General features: G+C 43.1%; 3 protein-coding genes across 8 annotated transcripts in view; 2 read left to right on the top strand and 1 right to left on the bottom strand.

Moving 5' to 3' along the window:
- Positions 1-1,666: 1,666 nt before the first annotated feature.
- Positions 1,667-3,982, top strand: mlana (melan-A). Its single transcript, XM_047569908.1, has 5 exons — positions 1,667-1,829; positions 2,267-2,359; positions 2,500-2,596; positions 2,887-2,994; positions 3,524-3,982. Exons 2-5 carry the CDS (start codon positions 2,271-2,273, stop codon positions 3,590-3,592), a joined length of 363 nt encoding a protein of 120 aa, XP_047425864.1. The 5' UTR covers positions 1,667-1,829; positions 2,267-2,270; the 3' UTR covers positions 3,593-3,982.
- A 498-nt stretch (positions 3,983-4,480) lies between these two features.
- On the bottom strand, positions 4,481-13,636 carry LOC124996660 (uncharacterized protein KIAA2026). 5 transcript variants are annotated; one of them, XM_047569906.1, is made up of 10 exons: positions 13,556-13,636; positions 11,863-12,577; positions 11,491-11,691; positions 9,790-11,411; positions 9,632-9,693; positions 9,463-9,552; positions 9,251-9,366; positions 8,852-9,054; positions 6,751-8,742; positions 4,481-6,584 (listed from the first exon to the last, which is right to left on the bottom strand). In XM_047569906.1, the coding sequence occupies exons 2-10, from the start codon at positions 12,564-12,566 to the stop codon at positions 4,579-4,581; spliced, it is 6,996 nt and encodes a 2,331-aa protein (XP_047425862.1). In that variant the 5' UTR covers positions 12,567-12,577; positions 13,556-13,636; the 3' UTR covers positions 4,481-4,578. The 5 variants fall into 5 exon arrangements, with proteins under 5 accessions (XP_047425862.1, XP_047425861.1, XP_047425860.1 ...); XM_047569905.1 differs by having other exon boundaries at positions 13,117-13,609; XM_047569904.1 differs by having other exon boundaries at positions 12,835-13,609.
- Positions 13,637-16,608: 2,972 nt separating this feature from the next.
- Positions 16,609-17,567, top strand: part of LOC124996428 (E3 ubiquitin-protein ligase UHRF2-like) — a 32,366-nt gene continuing 31,407 nt past the window's right edge. The window contains exon 1 of one of the 2 annotated variants that reach the window (XM_047569439.1): positions 16,609-16,979. In XM_047569439.1, coding sequence (XP_047425395.1) covers positions 16,827-16,979 — 153 coding nt within the window. In that variant the 5' untranslated portion in view covers positions 16,609-16,826. The remainder of the gene's footprint in view (positions 16,980-17,567) is intronic. The other variant, XM_047569441.1, reaches the window with a different exon arrangement.

Genomic DNA, 17,567 nt, shown 5'->3' on the forward strand with positions numbered 1-17,567 from the left:
TTATGTGTCATGAGTGCCTCAGTGGCCATTTGATTTGAATTTAGTTTGCTTTTGGAGTATTTTTATCGTATTTACGTACTTATATAGGATAGTATTCATATAGTATACTACATTTATATAGTTTGAGACAAACAGTATAATTTTGTTTAAAATCGCTCTGTTGTTTTATCCTTGTTAGCTTGTGGATTATTTATTTATTTATTTAAAGTTTAGAAGTCTTTAGTTTCGTGTTCTTTCATGTACATTACATTTTGGACTCACAAAAAATCCTGAAGAATTGAAATGCAATGCATGAAATGTGAGCTTTCTTTGTGTTTGGGATATCCGGGCTCTGTGCTTTAAAGCTCCAATAAACGTCAGATTTCTCACTTGTATGATGCTGTCGCATTTATTCCACAGAATAAAACGTATTAAACTTATAATAAGTTACACGGTTTTCTCGTCAGATGCCGTTCCCCTGTGTAAAATAATATTTAAAAAAAAAAACCTGCTTTATCTGTTTAACTGGATGATTTGTCATCACAACACATGAACAGCCAGAGCCAATCAGCTGACTGCCTCCCACTGAAAACTTAACCATGCCTTGCCCGAAGCTACAAACAGTCTCCTTCCTTTTTATGCTCCAAACTAAATGAGCGACTGTAGCAGTTTAGACGCGAGGGCCTATCAAAACAGTAATTCATCGTATTAATGAGAATAAGAATAAACCCAGATGAGTCCAGTGAGGCGCATTTAAATTAAATGAGTTTTTACAAGCAGGCTTGGTCTCCCTCTTGTGGAGAAACGCGTGTTTTTGCACCCTGAAGTCAGATTCCCATGGCTTGTTGTCTGTCTCATTTTTAGATTGTGATATTTTAATTATGCGAGGAAAATTTCATTGAAACACGGCGGGTCAGAAGCGACCTGAGTGATAACACAAAGTAAACAAGGGAAATACGCTTGTATGTGTCTTTTACTAAATTTTCAAGTAATTTTGCACCACCAAAGATTTGCCTCAATTTATAGTTTATAGCATAAACTTTATATTGTAAAGACTGAAAAAGCAATCTCAACCTCCAATCCCCCTGTAATGTGTGACTTTTGGTTGGTGTTGCGTTTGTTTGCTTTTATTTGCTCGTTTAGTTAGTTTGTTTGTAATTATATCAAACCACTTCGCATGGGATTTCTTTAAACAGTAGCATTTTGTCTAACAAAAATTTAAAAATCCACGAGTGAACATTTTTCCACAGATGTTAGCAATTCCCTTGTTAACGGACCTTATTTGTTTTGTTTGTTTATCAGAATCTGACATTTACCTATATTTGAACATTTGAAGACAATAAACTACCACTTTGACATAAAATTAATCAAATGTTTTACATTTTAACATTTTTATTTACTTTTTCGTATCAGAACACCTCGAAAATTATCACAGGTTAAACTATTTCACCTGTTGTTTAAGTTACATAATGATACTTGTACAATAACAATATTATTAGGATGTATACAGATGTATTCAGATGTATGAAGTCACGGCATTGATCATGCACACACTCACTCTGTTTCTTATGAAAGGCCAGCAGCTGACGCCGGTAGTTTCACGAGTGGATAATAATGTTGCGTTCAGGGCCGCGGGGGTTTCACGGTTATTAAGACTGCTTCAATGGGTTTAACCATGAGTCTGTAACCCGTGACGGTCATGAGGGGTTTTCTGCCCCTCTCTGCTCTCCGGCACACTGAGGTAAGAGATATTTGAGGAGTGAAATAACACAGAGCTCTCTTTCTGGGTCTTTTTGAGAAAGCTCTCCGAACCAGAGGAACAGTTCTCTGCAAGCCAAACATCCATTTCGGTAAGATGGTCGTCTGTTTGCCTCGTACTTGTTCTTTAGTAGAGGTACCCGTGTTGTAGGCGTACTTTATTTAGTTATGGAGCAAAAAAAACAACGTATTTTGGATTGACCTTTCATGCATCATTGATTAACTGTTGCGTCTGATGTTGCCACCAAGAAGAGCAGAGCCACTTTGCACGATCCCTAGGCTTACTTTACATTTCGATTCATTTACTTTATGTTATAGTTTGCTTTCACTACCCAAAACAGACTAAGCAAAGTCGTTACAGGTAAACAACATCAATGATAATTGCTCTGGTCTTGTGCTCTGCTCAGTGATGACTCCAACGCATAAAGTGTTTAAATGTGATCGAATGATGTAAATACAGTTTTAATAACTTCAAGATACTCGACTGGTTTTCTTTGATTTGCTGATCTGGCTCCCCTTTAACTTGCAGCTTTATGAAGTGCAATCGTACAGACGGGATGCCTCGTGGAGACTTTAACATCTACTTTTCCAGCGGCAGACGAGGAGACGTCAGAGCTGAAGAGTATGTTTTCCAGTCAAAAAAATAAACCTGTGCTTGATCAGACATTACATGAATCTGTTGTATAGTCTGGAACCACATTGTAGTGATGCTATAAAAAAAAAAAAAAATGTTTAAAGTGTCACATGGGTTGTGCATCACAGGGCACTGGGCATAGCCCTGCTGGTGGTCATCCTTGCGGGTCTCCTCATCCTTGGCTGCTGGTACTTCAAGAAAAGGAGTGGCTACAGAATAATCAGGGTGAGTGTATCACATTTCACTTTGTATTATTATTATTAAACCTTTATTTATACAGGTAAATCTCTTGATTAACCATTAAATGACAAAGGCGGGTTCACATTTAACGTCTCTCTCTCTCTCTCTCTCTCTCTCTATTTTTTAATCCAGCATAAACTTGCTATTTCTGATTCATTTACATAGACAATGACTATGTTCCATTTTGTATCTTTGCATGACTGTTCTCCTTTCTTTTCCTACAGTATATCATAACGGTCTCATTTCTCATTTTTCCCACAACCTCAACTCAACAGAGCTCCAGATCAGGTTCACCAAATCACATGGGGGGTCACTACTCAGAGGCAGGACCTTCAGCAGATAACAAGATGGCTCTCACTGATTTTGGCAGCTTACGACCTGTGGTGAGTTAACTACCCCCTGACTATTTCTACCTGGACTTCAACAGTAACTTCCTCTGCCGTAGTAATTTAATGACACATATGGAACACATAGCTCTTTCTTAATTTATATTATTTTAAATACTGCAGTTACCACATAAACATACTTTAACCATGCAAACCGACCTCCAAGACAGAGGGAATTAGTCTTGTACAAAGCCTCTGAGTTCGAAATACAGTGTAGAGCCAATACAGTGGATGCCTGAAGGAGAGATTATTATGTCACCAGACCAGGGGTAGGTATTAAAATGTCGCATTCCCAAGGCAAATATGTGTATTCAAGTGTGGAGGAAAATGGAAGCAGGATCAGGACCGCACACTCTTTTCACATTCGACATGGACTTCCATGTGTGTAAAATGTAAATTTTGTATTTGATTGTTTAACCATGATGAAGTAAACTTTGCACCGAAGTACAGACTCGACAGACATGAAGTGAAACTATATAACCCTGCAGCTGCTTCATTTGAATACATTTGTCCCACTCTTCTACAGGTTCCAAACGCTCCTCCAGCCTATGAAAAGATTTCCTCAGGGCCGCTGCCTCCTCCCTATTCCCCCTGAAGGATCTCTGTTGAAGACGGATGTCTTATGAGGAATGGAAAAAATGTTTTTGCCTGATGATAATTGGATTTTTCATATCACTTTCATTATAGCTCTGCACGCTTTGTACTTTAGCATACACACAGATGAAATTGCTGTATCTCTCACTTTGCAAAATGACTTACTTGATTGACCACAACGTATGTACTGTAGGTAGTTTGAATAAACATTATAGAAGTGACTTCACAAATCTGTGTATAAAGAATGAGCACAGAGACATTCTTTCGGGACAATCGCATTGTTTATTTCCATGCAGTAGCGTCCACTATTATTCAATGAAAATGTACCTAGTGAATATTTTTTGAAAAATCTATATGATAAAAATAAATAAATGTGACTTCAAAACATTTACATGGGCTTCAACATGTAGTACAAATTTGTCTATTAGTTTATATTTCTAAAAATTAAAATGTAGTTCTCAAAAAGTTATTGATTGAAAAAATGTCAGACTGGATGTAGAAATATTGTTTTGTTTTTCAAAATGACAAATACAGTAGAGCAAGCAGAAACGAGGATGAGTAGTAAACCAATTAATACTTCTTGAAACAAAATCTAATGAGACAAAAACTTTTATCTTGCAAAAGGTTGACATGAAATCTACCCTCTGATTGCGTTGATTTTGTTGTAACAGTTGTAAATACTGGCCATGAAGCAAATCAAGGAAAGTCAAGAACCTATCATTTGTTTCCATATGAGAAACCAATCACAGTACACATCAGAATGTCAGTCTGAATTTATCTATAAAATGATCTAACCGTAGGGAAAAAGTGACTTCTACAAACCTCCTACGTTTAAGTTACGAATCAAACTATAGATGTAAAAGCACCCAGTTCTTTTAAGTCTTGCCAGTACTACAACAAGTAACAGATACAAAACCTTCAAAAACTATGCAGCTAAAAAGTGGTGTCTGAGCCCTGACATAGCTGACACCGTCTCATTTAATTGGTTCACTTTGTGTCTGCCCGTGAATGCTGCAAAGAGGAATCATGTGTTTGTAGTGCTCCAGTGGAACTATTGGAGGAAATCACCAGTGCTTCCAGAGGTTTGGGGAAGGCAGTCAGTTGTGCTGGATTGACCTGACATGGAGCAGTACCCAAAACAGCACCATCAGGACTAATGAGAAGCTTGGATGTCATATTGGTATGCATACCCAAGGTGGAGGTCTGAAGAGTGTGTTTCCCAATTGCTTGATTGGTCAGTAAGACAGGTAGGTGGATGGTGTTGTTTGTCTTCAGTGGTGTGATTGATTGAGCTGACATGACTGATACGGTGGGGCTGGGTGGAGGTGCCGTTGCCACAGGTGTGGTTTCAAAGGTGTTGACAGTGCTTCCGATTGGTGGAACCGTGGCAATGGGCAGTGTCTGCATCCTAGACACTGGACTAACAATTGGTGGGACTGCCACTGTTGGCAACACTTGTGTCCGTGTGCAAGCAGGCACTGACTGCATGACTGCTACTGTTTTTTTGATAGACGCATTGCCTAATCCAGCATACACTAAAGCCTGGGGTTGTGAGGCTGAGGGTGCTGTAATTCTAACTGCTGTCTGTTTAGGTTGTATGCCGGAGCTCAGAGTTGCCACTGCAACCATCTGTGGGGCAGGAAGTTGACAGTGCAAAGTTGTGTTTTCTCCTACAACAGGAGCTGCAGCTGAGGAGAAAGGTGAGGAAACTGATACGACAGGGCCAGGGATGACAACATCTGATGGGCTGGGTAATACAGGCAAGGATGATAGAGGCCCTGATAATCTGGGTAAGGGATGTGCTACTGCAGGTGAAACGGCAGATGAACATACAGCTTGTGCTGGAGTACTGGTAGCTAAGCTGAATGTAGCCAGTGCTGAACCAAGACCAGGGGCACTGGTTACAAGTGGAGAAACTAGAGCTGGTACACTGGGTAACCTTGGAGAAGACACTAGAGTGGATGTACCTAATGGAGGTAATGCAAAGTTACCAGCCTGTGGAGTTGGCAACCTAGGAAGAGCTGACACTACATTTGTTTTACTTGGCAATGTTGAGCTTAGGCCAGGTGTTCCTGCCAGTCTTACTGGCAAGACATTAGGAGGGGTTGCTAGCAATGATGAACCAGTAGCAAGTGTACATGATGCAAAAGGAGAACTTACGGCTGGCATCCCAGGCAGCCTGACTGGGGACTGGGGTACCAGTGGGGACTGGGGTAAAACTGGTACCCGAGGAGATACAATGGCATGGCTTGCCCCTTGGGGAGGTACTGATTCTCCAGTGCCGGTAGCACTGGCAGTAGGCACTTGTTGTGGTGCAGGGCTTGAGAGGATAAGGACGTGACTGCCTGGACCCAAACCCTGGGGTGGGACCACAAAGCGTGCATTGTTAAGGAGGATCTGTGTGCCAGCAGCAAGAGGCGTAGAGGTGTTGATGACTATTCTCTGCTGGACTGTGCCAGACTGTGTAGCAGACGTGGTAAATGGAGTACAGGTGGCTGGTACAGAGAGGGGACTTTTTGTTGTATTGCAAGCAAGTTGAGAGGAAGATAAGAAGGAAGTGGTTGCCTCACCAATGCCACTTTGGACAGACGAGGACTGGCATCCACGAGTGGATTTGGTTTGGTCTGGATTGCTCTCCATGGTAGTGGTTACCTGAGCGTGAGAGCTGTTGGACAGTATACTTGGTGGCATACTTAGGCCCCGCTTGATTATGTTTCCTGCAGGCAGAGTGGAAAATGTGGATGTGGATGTAGAACAACTTGCCTGGGAGAAGGAAGAGATACCCAGGAGCTGGGAGCTGGTGGTCAGAGAACTGTGAGGGGCAAGCTGAGGAGAACTTGTGATGGCAATTGAGCTTGTTACTGGGAGCATTCCAGCGGTGCTGTCTCGACATCCTGAGACAGACATTGGTGTGCCCTCAGGAGGAGAATGTGACAGGGCACCAATACTCTGTCCGATAGTTGTTGTCTTCCCTGACAACTGGATTCGAAGCCCTGGTGACACATAAGAAAAATATTTTATTCAATTGATCAATTTTGGTTATGAATTGATTAGACTTATACTTTAAGGAATCAGTATTCCATACAAAATTTGAAACAAGATGCATTCAGCCCAGTATCTGTCAGACTCTGTAAGATAGAGAAAAAACTTAAAACCTACCTGAAGGAAGAGTGATGTTCTTTGTCCTTAATCCCATTTTCAGAGTCTGACTTGGTATTGACTTGGTCAGCACCTGTCCACTTGCACTAGTTGACATCGTCTGCTTTGGAATATTTCCCATGAAGGTGGTAGAGGATGTCACACTTGGCTGGCTGATGAACACCACTCTTGAACTAGGAACTGAATTTGTGGATGAGGGCGCACCTTTGGGCAAAGCTACAGTGGAGGCCAAAGAAGAAGATGGAGTAACGAGGATGAATTTAGCAACTGGGGATCTCTCATCAGTACTTGCTCGTTTCACACCAGTCTTGTTGATGAAATCTTGTGTGACAACTTGAGGAACTCCAGAACTACTCACTGATGGGACAACAACTGTGTTTTCTAAAACTGAAGCTTGCACTAGAGATCCAGCAGTAGTTGTCTTCACTAGTTGGGAAGTCATTGTTTTAGCTGTAGAACCAGCTGAGGTACTGGAGCCTTGACTTAAAGCAACTGTAGTGTCTGCAGTCTGGCTTCTGGAGCCTGTTATGGGAATGCTACCAGTGACCGATGTGAACATGGGATTTGTAACAATCGAAGGGGGCTTTAATGCTGAAGGAACTTGCTTCTGAGGTTGGGCCACTGCGATGCTAGTCACTGCTGCAACAGGGGAAGGAGAAGTCTGAGAGGGAGTAGCAGGAGACAGAGTTGCTGATGTCTTGGATACAAGGAAGGCTTTAAACTGAGGTGAGATAGTGATGACTGGACTGGTGGGAAAACACCCTAGTGCGCTCTGATCCGAGGATGTCTGGACTTTGACGATGCCTGTGTTGCCTCCTCTAGTTGTTACCAGGATGGACTGTGAGTCACGGATACACACCGTCTTAAGCTCCTGCTTAGGATCTGTAGATTTAACAGACTCAGTAGAAATTGCACTGGAAAGAGTTGTGACAGTTGAAGGGTTTGATGTGACTGCTTGCGATGTGCTAGTTTGGACACTGCATACTTGTGCACCCTTAAATCCCGCTGTGTTGACAGACACTTGTGGCAAACAAGGGGAAACAGATGGGGAAGGAGTCCTCTCTGTCCTGGCATCTTTTAGAGGAGCCACATGTTGAACAGGAATTCTGTTTTCAGGAATGCTGAACCCAGGCACATCGGTGGACATACATAGAGAGCCAGCCACTTTTGGAACAGCAACCTGAAAGCCTTTAGCCTCGTGTTGATGTAAAGAGGATGCCTTTGCTTCACTTTTGTTAATGAGAAGGTTAGAGGGTAGGATTACCACTTGCTGCATGATCTTTTCCCCAGTGTTCTGGTCCACGACAGGATGAACAGAGACCTTGACTGGGCTGCTGCTGCTGCTGCTGCTGCTGCTATCTTTCCTTATAACTCCCAGTCCCTCAGGTACTTTGTACACAACCTGGACAGGATTTTTTGGTACAGTCTGGGTTGGCATGGCCTGCTGTGATTTAGGAAGAGCTGCCGTAACAGTGGCCATTGCTGGGCGTACAAGTGCATGTGTTTGCTGTGGTCCTTGTGGACAGTTAAGTTGGGATGAAGAACTTTGTGCTTTTGAAAGTTTTGTTTTAGCCACTGCAGTGGGCAGGGAGACGAAAGACCCTTTGCTATGTCCATCTACATTGTTAACACTTCTGAAATCAGCAGGTCGTTTCATTAAGGTCACTTTGTTCCCCACACTCTTAGCCAGCAGGGTGGGAATGGGCGTGTAGCCCTTAGGTAGTCCACTGGTGGGGTTGAGGATGGGGGATTTGGGTGACACTGAAATATTGGTTGGTAACCTTGCTATCCCTGTTGGATCCCTGGATTGATTTGTTGGTGTTTGTTCAGATATAGACTGTGGCAGAGACTCGTCAACGTTTACAGTCTGAAGTCCTGGCAGAAGAGTGATGCCTTTCTCTGGGCTAGTCAGAGGATGTTTAAGGTGGTTCAGAGGTCTGCAGGTCACGTTTTTTTCTCCAGCAGACTCAGCCACAAACTCCCTGGTGCTTGCTAAGAACACAACAGAATTGTCTATTAGAAATGCAAGAATTATTAGCTAAACTGCTTCATATACAAGTTCAATAGACAAATTTTGAATGTTTCAAGTTTGATTATTTACCTCCCCTCCAAAGGCCTCTAGGAACCTTATGTTCTAGGTCTTCCTCTTCTGATCTTCCATAATGATCAGAGAATGAACACATTTCCTTCTCGTAATCCCTCTCTTCATCATCTGATGACGACGATGAAACGCACTCCTCACGTACAAAGTTATTGTACTCAGGGTGTTTCTTGAAGTCATCAAATTCTTTCTTCAAGCGAAGCCTATAATAGAAGCAAAATAGAAGCAAGAGGAGGATATCTTTCTGATTCAGCAAGGATGATATATTACAAAGCAATGCCAAATCAATGATGAGTTCATAATGCTCTATGTTGGTCAAATGGGCAAAACTTTCACGTGATGAACTATTAAAAATGAAATTAATGAAAGATTTATCAAACTGCTGTTTGGATGTCTAACCTGTTTCTTTGATAGGCCTTAACAAGCTTGGGTTCCCAGGGTGAGAGTTCATTCAGTAGTCTAATTAGAGTGCTATGGAGGTCCTTCACTGCTTCTCTCCTATAATACCATCGACCCTGCCAGTTCAAACATGAGATGGAAACATTAGTTAAGTTCACAACATTAAAATAATGACACATTTCAGTAATCATCTTGGCGGTAGCTGCACCTACCAATCGCTTTTTTGCACTCTCCAGATCATCAAGTTCATCTTCTGTCTTGCTTATCAGTTCTCGCAATTCCTCAAGACTGGTGCAAACCAACTGCATAGGAGAAAAAAGACAGAGACAAGAATAGTGAGACTAAGATTTAAAGCATAAAATGTTAACTGAGTGTGCTTACCTTAAACGAAGGCTCAAATGGGAGTTCATCGTCGACATTCTTTGACGATTCAGGCTTTTTTCCTGTCAATAAGTTAACAGGTAAGTAATCAACAAGTTATTATTTTGCATAGCATTGTACACTACAATGTGCTTGAACAACGTTAAGCCTTTCCTCACCTGCTTTATGTTTTTTCTTCTTGTCTTTTCTCTTGATAACTGTGGCAGCTGTCTGAGTTGGAGAATTAGCAGCCTCTGCTGGGGACAGCCTCATCCTGTCCACATGCTGCAGCTGCTTGTGTCCTCGTTTCATGCTCAGCAGCTGTCCCTTCCCTCGATTTTTCTTCCGCTTCTTTTTTTTAGTCCAGATTTTGTCATTCACTCTTTCTTCACTCGAGTTTTGAGTGCTCTCAGAGGATAACTGAGTTGCCGAAGCACCACAGCAGCATTTGTATTCCTCTGATCTAAGGTGACTAGCTTTGCTTTTACAACATTCCAGACAGGAAGATATTTGGTTTTCCTGACGGGGAGGTTCTCCCTCCATTTTGAGCATCAGAGGCTTGGTTGGGGAGGCCAAATTCGCTGAGCGAGCAGGGGATCTGCCTGTGTAGCTGTGCTCCCCTACATTCAGACAGGGATCTTGTGTCTCTGCTTTAATGGTGCGCATTGAACCCAATGACAGTCCCTGCTCCTGCTCTTGCTCCTGCTTTATCGTGGGCCACTTGGATTGGTGCTCCACATGTAAAGTCTCTTCCTTTATTTTCACACCACCTCCCTTATTCGGACTACAGTGTGTGAGGGATAAGGGGTTAGTGTGCATTTTCAGGTCCAATTTAGAATCTTCATCAGAGGACCCCGATTCAGACATCTCTTTCTTCATTAGTGACCATGTTTTAAATGTTTTTTTATCTTCATCCTCCTTTCCATTTTGCTTGTTGAAGACCCCAGGTGTTTCTGTTCTCCCTTTTCCAAAATCAACAGACTCTCCTGCATCCATTTGAAGTCCATAACATCCACTGTCATTTTGATCCCCCTCATCCTTTATTCCATCCGACTCTTCACCCTCTGTCCCTGGCTCATTTTCAACCCTTTTAACCAACACAGAAGGGAAAGGGAACGCAGGGGGTGTGCTGGGGCTCTGGCAATATATCCTCAAGTCTGCCCCACAGAAATGTGGGAAATGTATATATGCGTTCTCTTTACTGTCATAACCCAAAATAGATTCCCGACATTCATGGATGGGCTGAGCCAGCACAGCGTCCTGTACATCCTTCTGTGTCTCATACACATGATCACACAGACCCTTCAGAAGCCACACTCGCTGGTAGAAGGGCAACAAGTGAAAAGGTCTCTCCTCTAAAGGACTCACCTCCCCCAGGATGCTGAAAAACTGGTGGCAAAGTCCAAGTTGTTCAGCTCGACGTGGCTGATTATGGGAGGCACCGACAGACCGGTACCAGCCCATTACTCGCTGCCTTAATTCTGACTCCCAGCGGCAGTAAGGCAGGGCTGGCCGGCGGTGTAGAGTCGCCCTCCGCTGTGGAGGTGACAGTAGGGAAGACATGATTTTGGAGAGGAGCAGGCTGCAGCGGGGCATCAGCAGACAACGCTCCAGCTCAAAAAATACAATCTCGGGAAGGTTAAGGGCAGTCTGAGCCAGGCAGAGAAAGTGTCCTATGGCTGGGAGCTCCCAAAGGGTGTCGACAGTCTGGGGAGAAGCCTGCGACAGCAAGTTCTGCTCCCACTCTTCCACCTCCTTGGCTGACATTTCTTCTGCTTCCTTCTTCTCAATATCACGTTGCCTGAAAAGGCAGGGTACAGTTGTGTTTTTTGGCAACATACCATACAACTCTATTTCAATCTTCTCTTTCAAATTCTTACCTCTTCTCCTCCTTGGCCCTTTGTTGCTCTTCCAGTCGTAGGGTCTGTACCATGATAGACTCATGCCCACCAACAGTGATGGTAGCGAGGCTACGAGGAGCCAACCTCCTCCGTGTGGAAGTGCCCACCGAGGCCCGTTCTTCCTCTGCACCGAAACGTCCTTTAGAAGTCACAGCTAAGGCTGTCTTCTCTCGCAGTGTCCTTGTTTGAGAGATGGTGGGAAGACAAAAATAGAACATTTTTGATAAATTAACAATGTATTATTATAATTATTATGAATGACAACAATAATCATTATTAATATGTATCATCGGTATTAATAATAACAACAGTAGGATGGAAACAACAACCATGTAATTCAATGATTTTTACCTGGACAGCAATGTAAGCTTCTGCTCCAGCATAATTTCCAGCTTTTGAGCCTGTTTGGAAATCCAGTGGTCCACCCCGTGGTATCGGTAGCAGTTCTCCAACATTAGCCTGAAGTCCGCTACAAACTCTGTTATGGTTTCATATTCCTGGCTGATAAACTTCGCCTCCATACTCCGCAAACACATTGACTGCCTGACCTGAGACTGACCCCTGCCCTTAACCCCTCCAACGCCATGGTGGGCCTCCTGGTGTCCAACAGGCTGGAGGAACGGGCTGGTGATTCCTTTGTGCTTGTCCAGGAGAAAGCCAGTGAATATCCTATATGCTTGCTGGACCTCATAGTTCATGTCCTCCTCAAAGCTATTGCTGTTGGTGGAGATGCAAACTTCGGGCAATGATAAGTCACTGTTAGAAAACTCTGGGATGCCATCTGTGCTCAGAGGAAGGCTGTCGCCCTCGGCAGTGACCTCCCCACTATCTCCAGGACATAGTAGTGCAACTTCACCGGTGCCATTACTCAGCCCATCAGCACTCACAGCCAGGTCAGTGTCTTCAGTTCTGTTGCTCATCCATTTGGATTGTGAGGACATGGTGTCAGAGCTAGGCAGCGAGGGTGCTCGGTCAGTCAAGGCCAAGTCCTGGTTGTGGAACAACAACTGGCTACAGGCTGCAGTGATTTGGTCTGTCACACCCTCCTGATCCATGGCACAGGCACCTGAAGAGGGTAACAGGTGTCACCTATGGCAAACTTTGATGTATTAATCAAACGACTTTTGATTGAAATCTAGAGCAGGACGAGTAAACATCGCTGACTAAGCGTTTATGTTCCGAGTTCCAAAATACGCGACAGCATTGAGGTGACTTGCCCTTACCTTACCCAACATCACTGGGCTTGTTTGTTTTCATTGTAACTCCTGCCATGAAACGAGGTCACATTAACACAGACACGAGATGAAAAACGGGAATGTTTACCTCTTGTGACTGGGCCCACACCACAAGCAAATGATCCCACTTGATTTACCAATGTGATCTTTGCAAACTTTTCTTTTCCTCCGGATCAATGGCGAGCTAGCACGAAGTTAGCTCCTAGCCGGCTAGCTAACGGGTAGTTAAAATAACAACAAGAAACCAAAAGTTTGTTTTGCTTTCTCTTGGGGTGGGTACTTCCTTATCACTTCCCGTACCGCGACCACGTGCTCAATAAGTGCACAACAAACTGTCCGGAGACACAATTGGGTTAGCTCGACGACATACCTCGACGTTTCCAGTGCTTCTCCACACACACACACACACACACACGCGTGAAGCTTTTAGCAGCTACGACAGCTTGCTAGCTGGCTTAGCTTGCTATTGTCTCCAACCCGGGGCCTGCAATTGCTGCGTTCGCTTTCCATAGTAAAAGAAAAAACGTCGCAACTAAATGTCCGGCAGATGAGAAGTTATGCAGGGACAGCATGTCGTCATCGCACGGAATGATGTCAGTGACAGACCATTACAAGTAACACTAGCTGATGGTCTGACAAAGCGTAACAGTTCCTTATCGCGAGCTATTCCGCCAACGAGCTAGGTTTTTGAAGTTGACATCTACTTTACGAGACGTATAGATTCGCACGTTCACTCAAGAGACAGGTTTGTACCGTGTGCCTGGTATGTTGTGAACGCTGTGGCGTTACAAAAAAAAAGGCAACTGTACCCGAGCACTCTCACTCTGGGCTGCCTGAAGACCGCTGATATCGTCCACTTCCACCCTGCGTGCACCCGATGCAAATGTGCGCAGCCGGACGTAGGGTAGACAAGCTGGTTCCGTGTCACGCTGGATTGTTTTGATTTTGAAAGCAAATGCCGACGCACGGACTATTTACCTTATATTATTTAGGACAGGCGATTGTGTCAGCCATTGTCACGGAAAGGCGATTAAACACAGACATTTGTCATTTCAGAAAAAAATAATAATAACAAATAGAAAAATACTCATATTGGAAGGCTACTATGCACAACAATGAGTCAACAACATCCGAGTATTTTAATCATTCATTCATAACTCGAGCGCTAAGACGTTTTTCAATGAACTATGGGAGACACTGTTACACAGACGTCTCACTTTTAACCGCTAGATGTCGCTAGTCGCTAATAGACTTCATACTGTACGTCAACGCTGAACACCCCGAGGGATTTTAGCCCTTTCTTTAGCCTCTCAGGTGTTTACTCCTATTTTTGCATGTCTGGTAGCCCTTAACCTCAGGTCCTCAGCGCTCCATAAATAGCTCCACCAAATGCTTGATCGGTCTATGGCTAAGCTGGGGGGCTAGTGTGTATGTTAATTACAGAACAAAACAGGATTTGGAAATTCCCCAAAGAGGACAAGCTTCCTGTCAGACATACATCAGGGCATAGGAGTTCCCTGGCTAATGTTTTGGACTACTGTACTATGTAGGCCTAAGGTTGAGGCGGGGATGTGCAGGGATTCTTGCTTGAAACATCAAAACGTTGCCCCTGAATTTATTCAGCTCCATTTCTAAATACGACTGCTATGTTTAAAAATCACATAAGCAAAGGACTAAACCTGCAGCTTCAGGAGAGCAAGTAGATCTTATACAGGCAGTTATAGGCATATGTGAGACACTGAGGAGGTCTCCAGCTGGGACTATTGTTAATTAAACAATTATGCCACTGGGGGCCTGTGCTTAACAGTGATTTCAGCTCAGCTAAGAGGTATTGTGAGACAAGGACGTCTCATTCAAGTATAGGCCTCGTTTTTGGTATAAAATTATGAGTAATGCACCACGAAATAATGTAAAATTATGTACCAATAACACTCTTTGAGGTATGTTTTTAGTTATTTATGGGGTTATTCATTGTCTTATAATTAATGTTTTGTGATAACAGTGTTGGTTATCTCGTATGAAAAAAGGCTTGAAACCAGTCCCAAATTAACTACAAAAAACTAAAGATGCTGTATACTCATTTGTCCAGTTAGCCAAATTTAATAATGCATGAATGGACAAATAGGCAGAGAAAATTACCTTAAAGAAGAAGATTATTGGGGAGTGTGTAAGAGATGGTTCTCTCTGTGAGCAGCATTGCAGTACCATTTAATCATGATCTTATTTCTTCCTTTAAAGATCTTCGGTGCCTAATAGGTTTATTTTTCATACATATAGATAGAGCATATGTCTTGACTGTATAAGCCATTAAATGATTTGAAAACATGCAGCAAGAATTTAAAATCAATTCTAACTGTAAGCCAGTGTATAGATTTTAAAATAAATAAATAAATTAAGAGCTGGTTTCTTGATAGAGCTTCTGCCTAGAGCTTGATTGTGCTACAGTTGTGTACTTGTCTTTCTGGGAAAGCAAGGGAATTGGTCTTATGGTATAATCCTATAATATACAGTACAGTTTAGAAATCAGTCATTGTGCCCCGTGGCTCCACGTTAACCAGACCCAGTGGGGGAGCAAATATGGAGAGCTTTCTCTGAAGTAGCAACAACCTTCCACCATCCTTGCAATCACAGTCTTAATAAAGTAGAAAGGAGTATGGAAAACTATAAACTGTACTGAAAAAATGCAATGTCCCTTCAAATCACTTCCACAACTGATCCCATTATGCATTTAACTAACGCGAGGATAATTTAATAATAATAACTTTTTTTCTTGTATAGTATCTTTCAAGTGAACATAGGAAAACATAATCTAAGATAAGATAAGACCGAGTAGTTGGTCCTGATGTTAAAAACTGCTGTGAGAACCTCCAGTAGATATGCTTTACAATCAGAAACAGATACTAAATAAAATACGAGAAAAATAAAATAGTAAGTTAAGTATTTCAAATAGTTTGATCGAATACCACCTCTCAAGAATAAGTCATATGATCAATGTAAGTCTTAAAGAGAAACTGAAAAGAGGTCAGTAATGTTTGATATCCACAGACTGAAGGGCCTGGTCTCCTTTAGTGACCAGTTGAGATTTTGGAACCATTGCCAGGGCCTTGCAGGAGGAGCTCAGCCAGCGATCGGGGTAGGAGAAAGTTAATAAGTCGATTGTAATAATATGCATGGGTGTTTTTTGTAGTGACAGGAAGAATACATATGGCATAGGCTTATATTAAATGCCAGCCCAATGCCAGACATATTCAGATTGTTATAAAGCACAGGTGTCAAACATATGGCCCGTGTGCCAAAAGCGGTCGGCCAGAGGGTCTAAACTGGGTCTAAACTGGCATGCAGAAAAATTACATAGAGGACTGCAAGGAGTGGACAGAACACAACTCTGAGACCCAGGACTAAACAGCAGACAGCAATGTGCCTAAATTGCACTAATTTTTCTTAAGACATTAAAATTTTTAAGAATAGTTTATTGAATGTAAACATTCTCCTGATTCTCCTTTGCACAAAAACAAATGGAAAACAATCTGTAGTTGTCATTACTCATAGATTATTATTCTATTAAGTTACTCGTCAGGCCCGTTTATGATCAAACTGTGCTGTGTGTGGCCTCCAAGCTAAAATGAACTTGACACCCCTGTTATAAAGTGCTTACTATCACTGGACTGTTATGGACTACTATGTCTTAAATCCCAACTCGGTCTAGGACAGAAAATCATTCATCAGATGTCTAATTCGACTTTGGAGACCCCTTAACAAGCGGCGAACTTCGTGCATGGTTCGTGGTTCTTCTTATTTTCTACTGTAAAGGGAGTGCTGTGCCTTTAACTGCGCACTGTCCTCGCTTAACGTTACTTCGCGAGATTTGCTTGGCGCCGCGACCTCATGTGAGACACCTCCTGCGCGAGCCACTCCGACGTTACCTCTGCAGAGGAAAACGGCAATGGAGCCCTGAAAATTGTTCCTTTCTGTCTCATTTGACCCTGGAAAAAAACAATAATAGTCGCAGTCAAAAAAAAATAAAAAAAGCAACGCTGCTTTATCTGCTATTTATTTGAGGCGTAACAGGGCGGCGCAACGATGTGGATCCAGGTTCGTACCATAGACGGGAAGGAGACGCGAACCGTAGAGGATCTTTCTAGACTGACCAAAATTGAGTCTTTACGGTTGAAAATACAAGACATCTTCAATGTAAGCCCGCAGCAGCAGCGCCTCTTCTACCGAGGGAAGCAGGTAAACTGGATTTTTGTGTCATTCTCGTCACGCAACAGTCAAATTTTGAGACGGCTGCCTGGGTTAGGGGTGCTGGTGGATAAAAGTGAGTGGTCCTCTGGTGTTGGTAGCCGTTTCGGACCCTCGCGAGCTTCCTGTTTTGATAGGAATTCGCCAATAGTTCTTGCGCAAGAGACCCGGGGCGACGTTTTTTTTTCTCCTCTTTTTGTCATCCTGTGGGGGGAAAACGTGGATGCGTGGTCCCTTTCTGTTTGTCATTCGCACATTGTTTATGTCGCTGCTCCTGCTGCTGGAGGTGGAAGAGGAGGAGGAGGAGGAGAGCTGCATGCAACAAATGTCCCAGCGGCGTAGACATGTTTGTTTACATTGCCGCCAGAGAGAAAGGAGAACATCGCCCTCTGTTTCCACATGTACGCCAAAGTAGTGCAGCGCAAACAAACATCGCTCACCAATGTGCACTTGCCTGACTGCCTTTGAGGCGGTCTATTTTTCTACACACGTCGCTTTTTGCGTTTGTAACGTGGCGTCATTAGGGAGTCGCGAGCATGTAGCGTGCAGCGGCGATGGTGGTGATAATTTGAGGAAGCG

This window comes from Mugil cephalus, chromosome 19 (genome assembly GCF_022458985.1).
Source record: "Mugil cephalus isolate CIBA_MC_2020 chromosome 19, CIBA_Mcephalus_1.1, whole genome shotgun sequence".
In the NCBI taxonomy this organism is placed as follows: domain Eukaryota; kingdom Metazoa; phylum Chordata; class Actinopteri; order Mugiliformes; family Mugilidae; genus Mugil; species Mugil cephalus.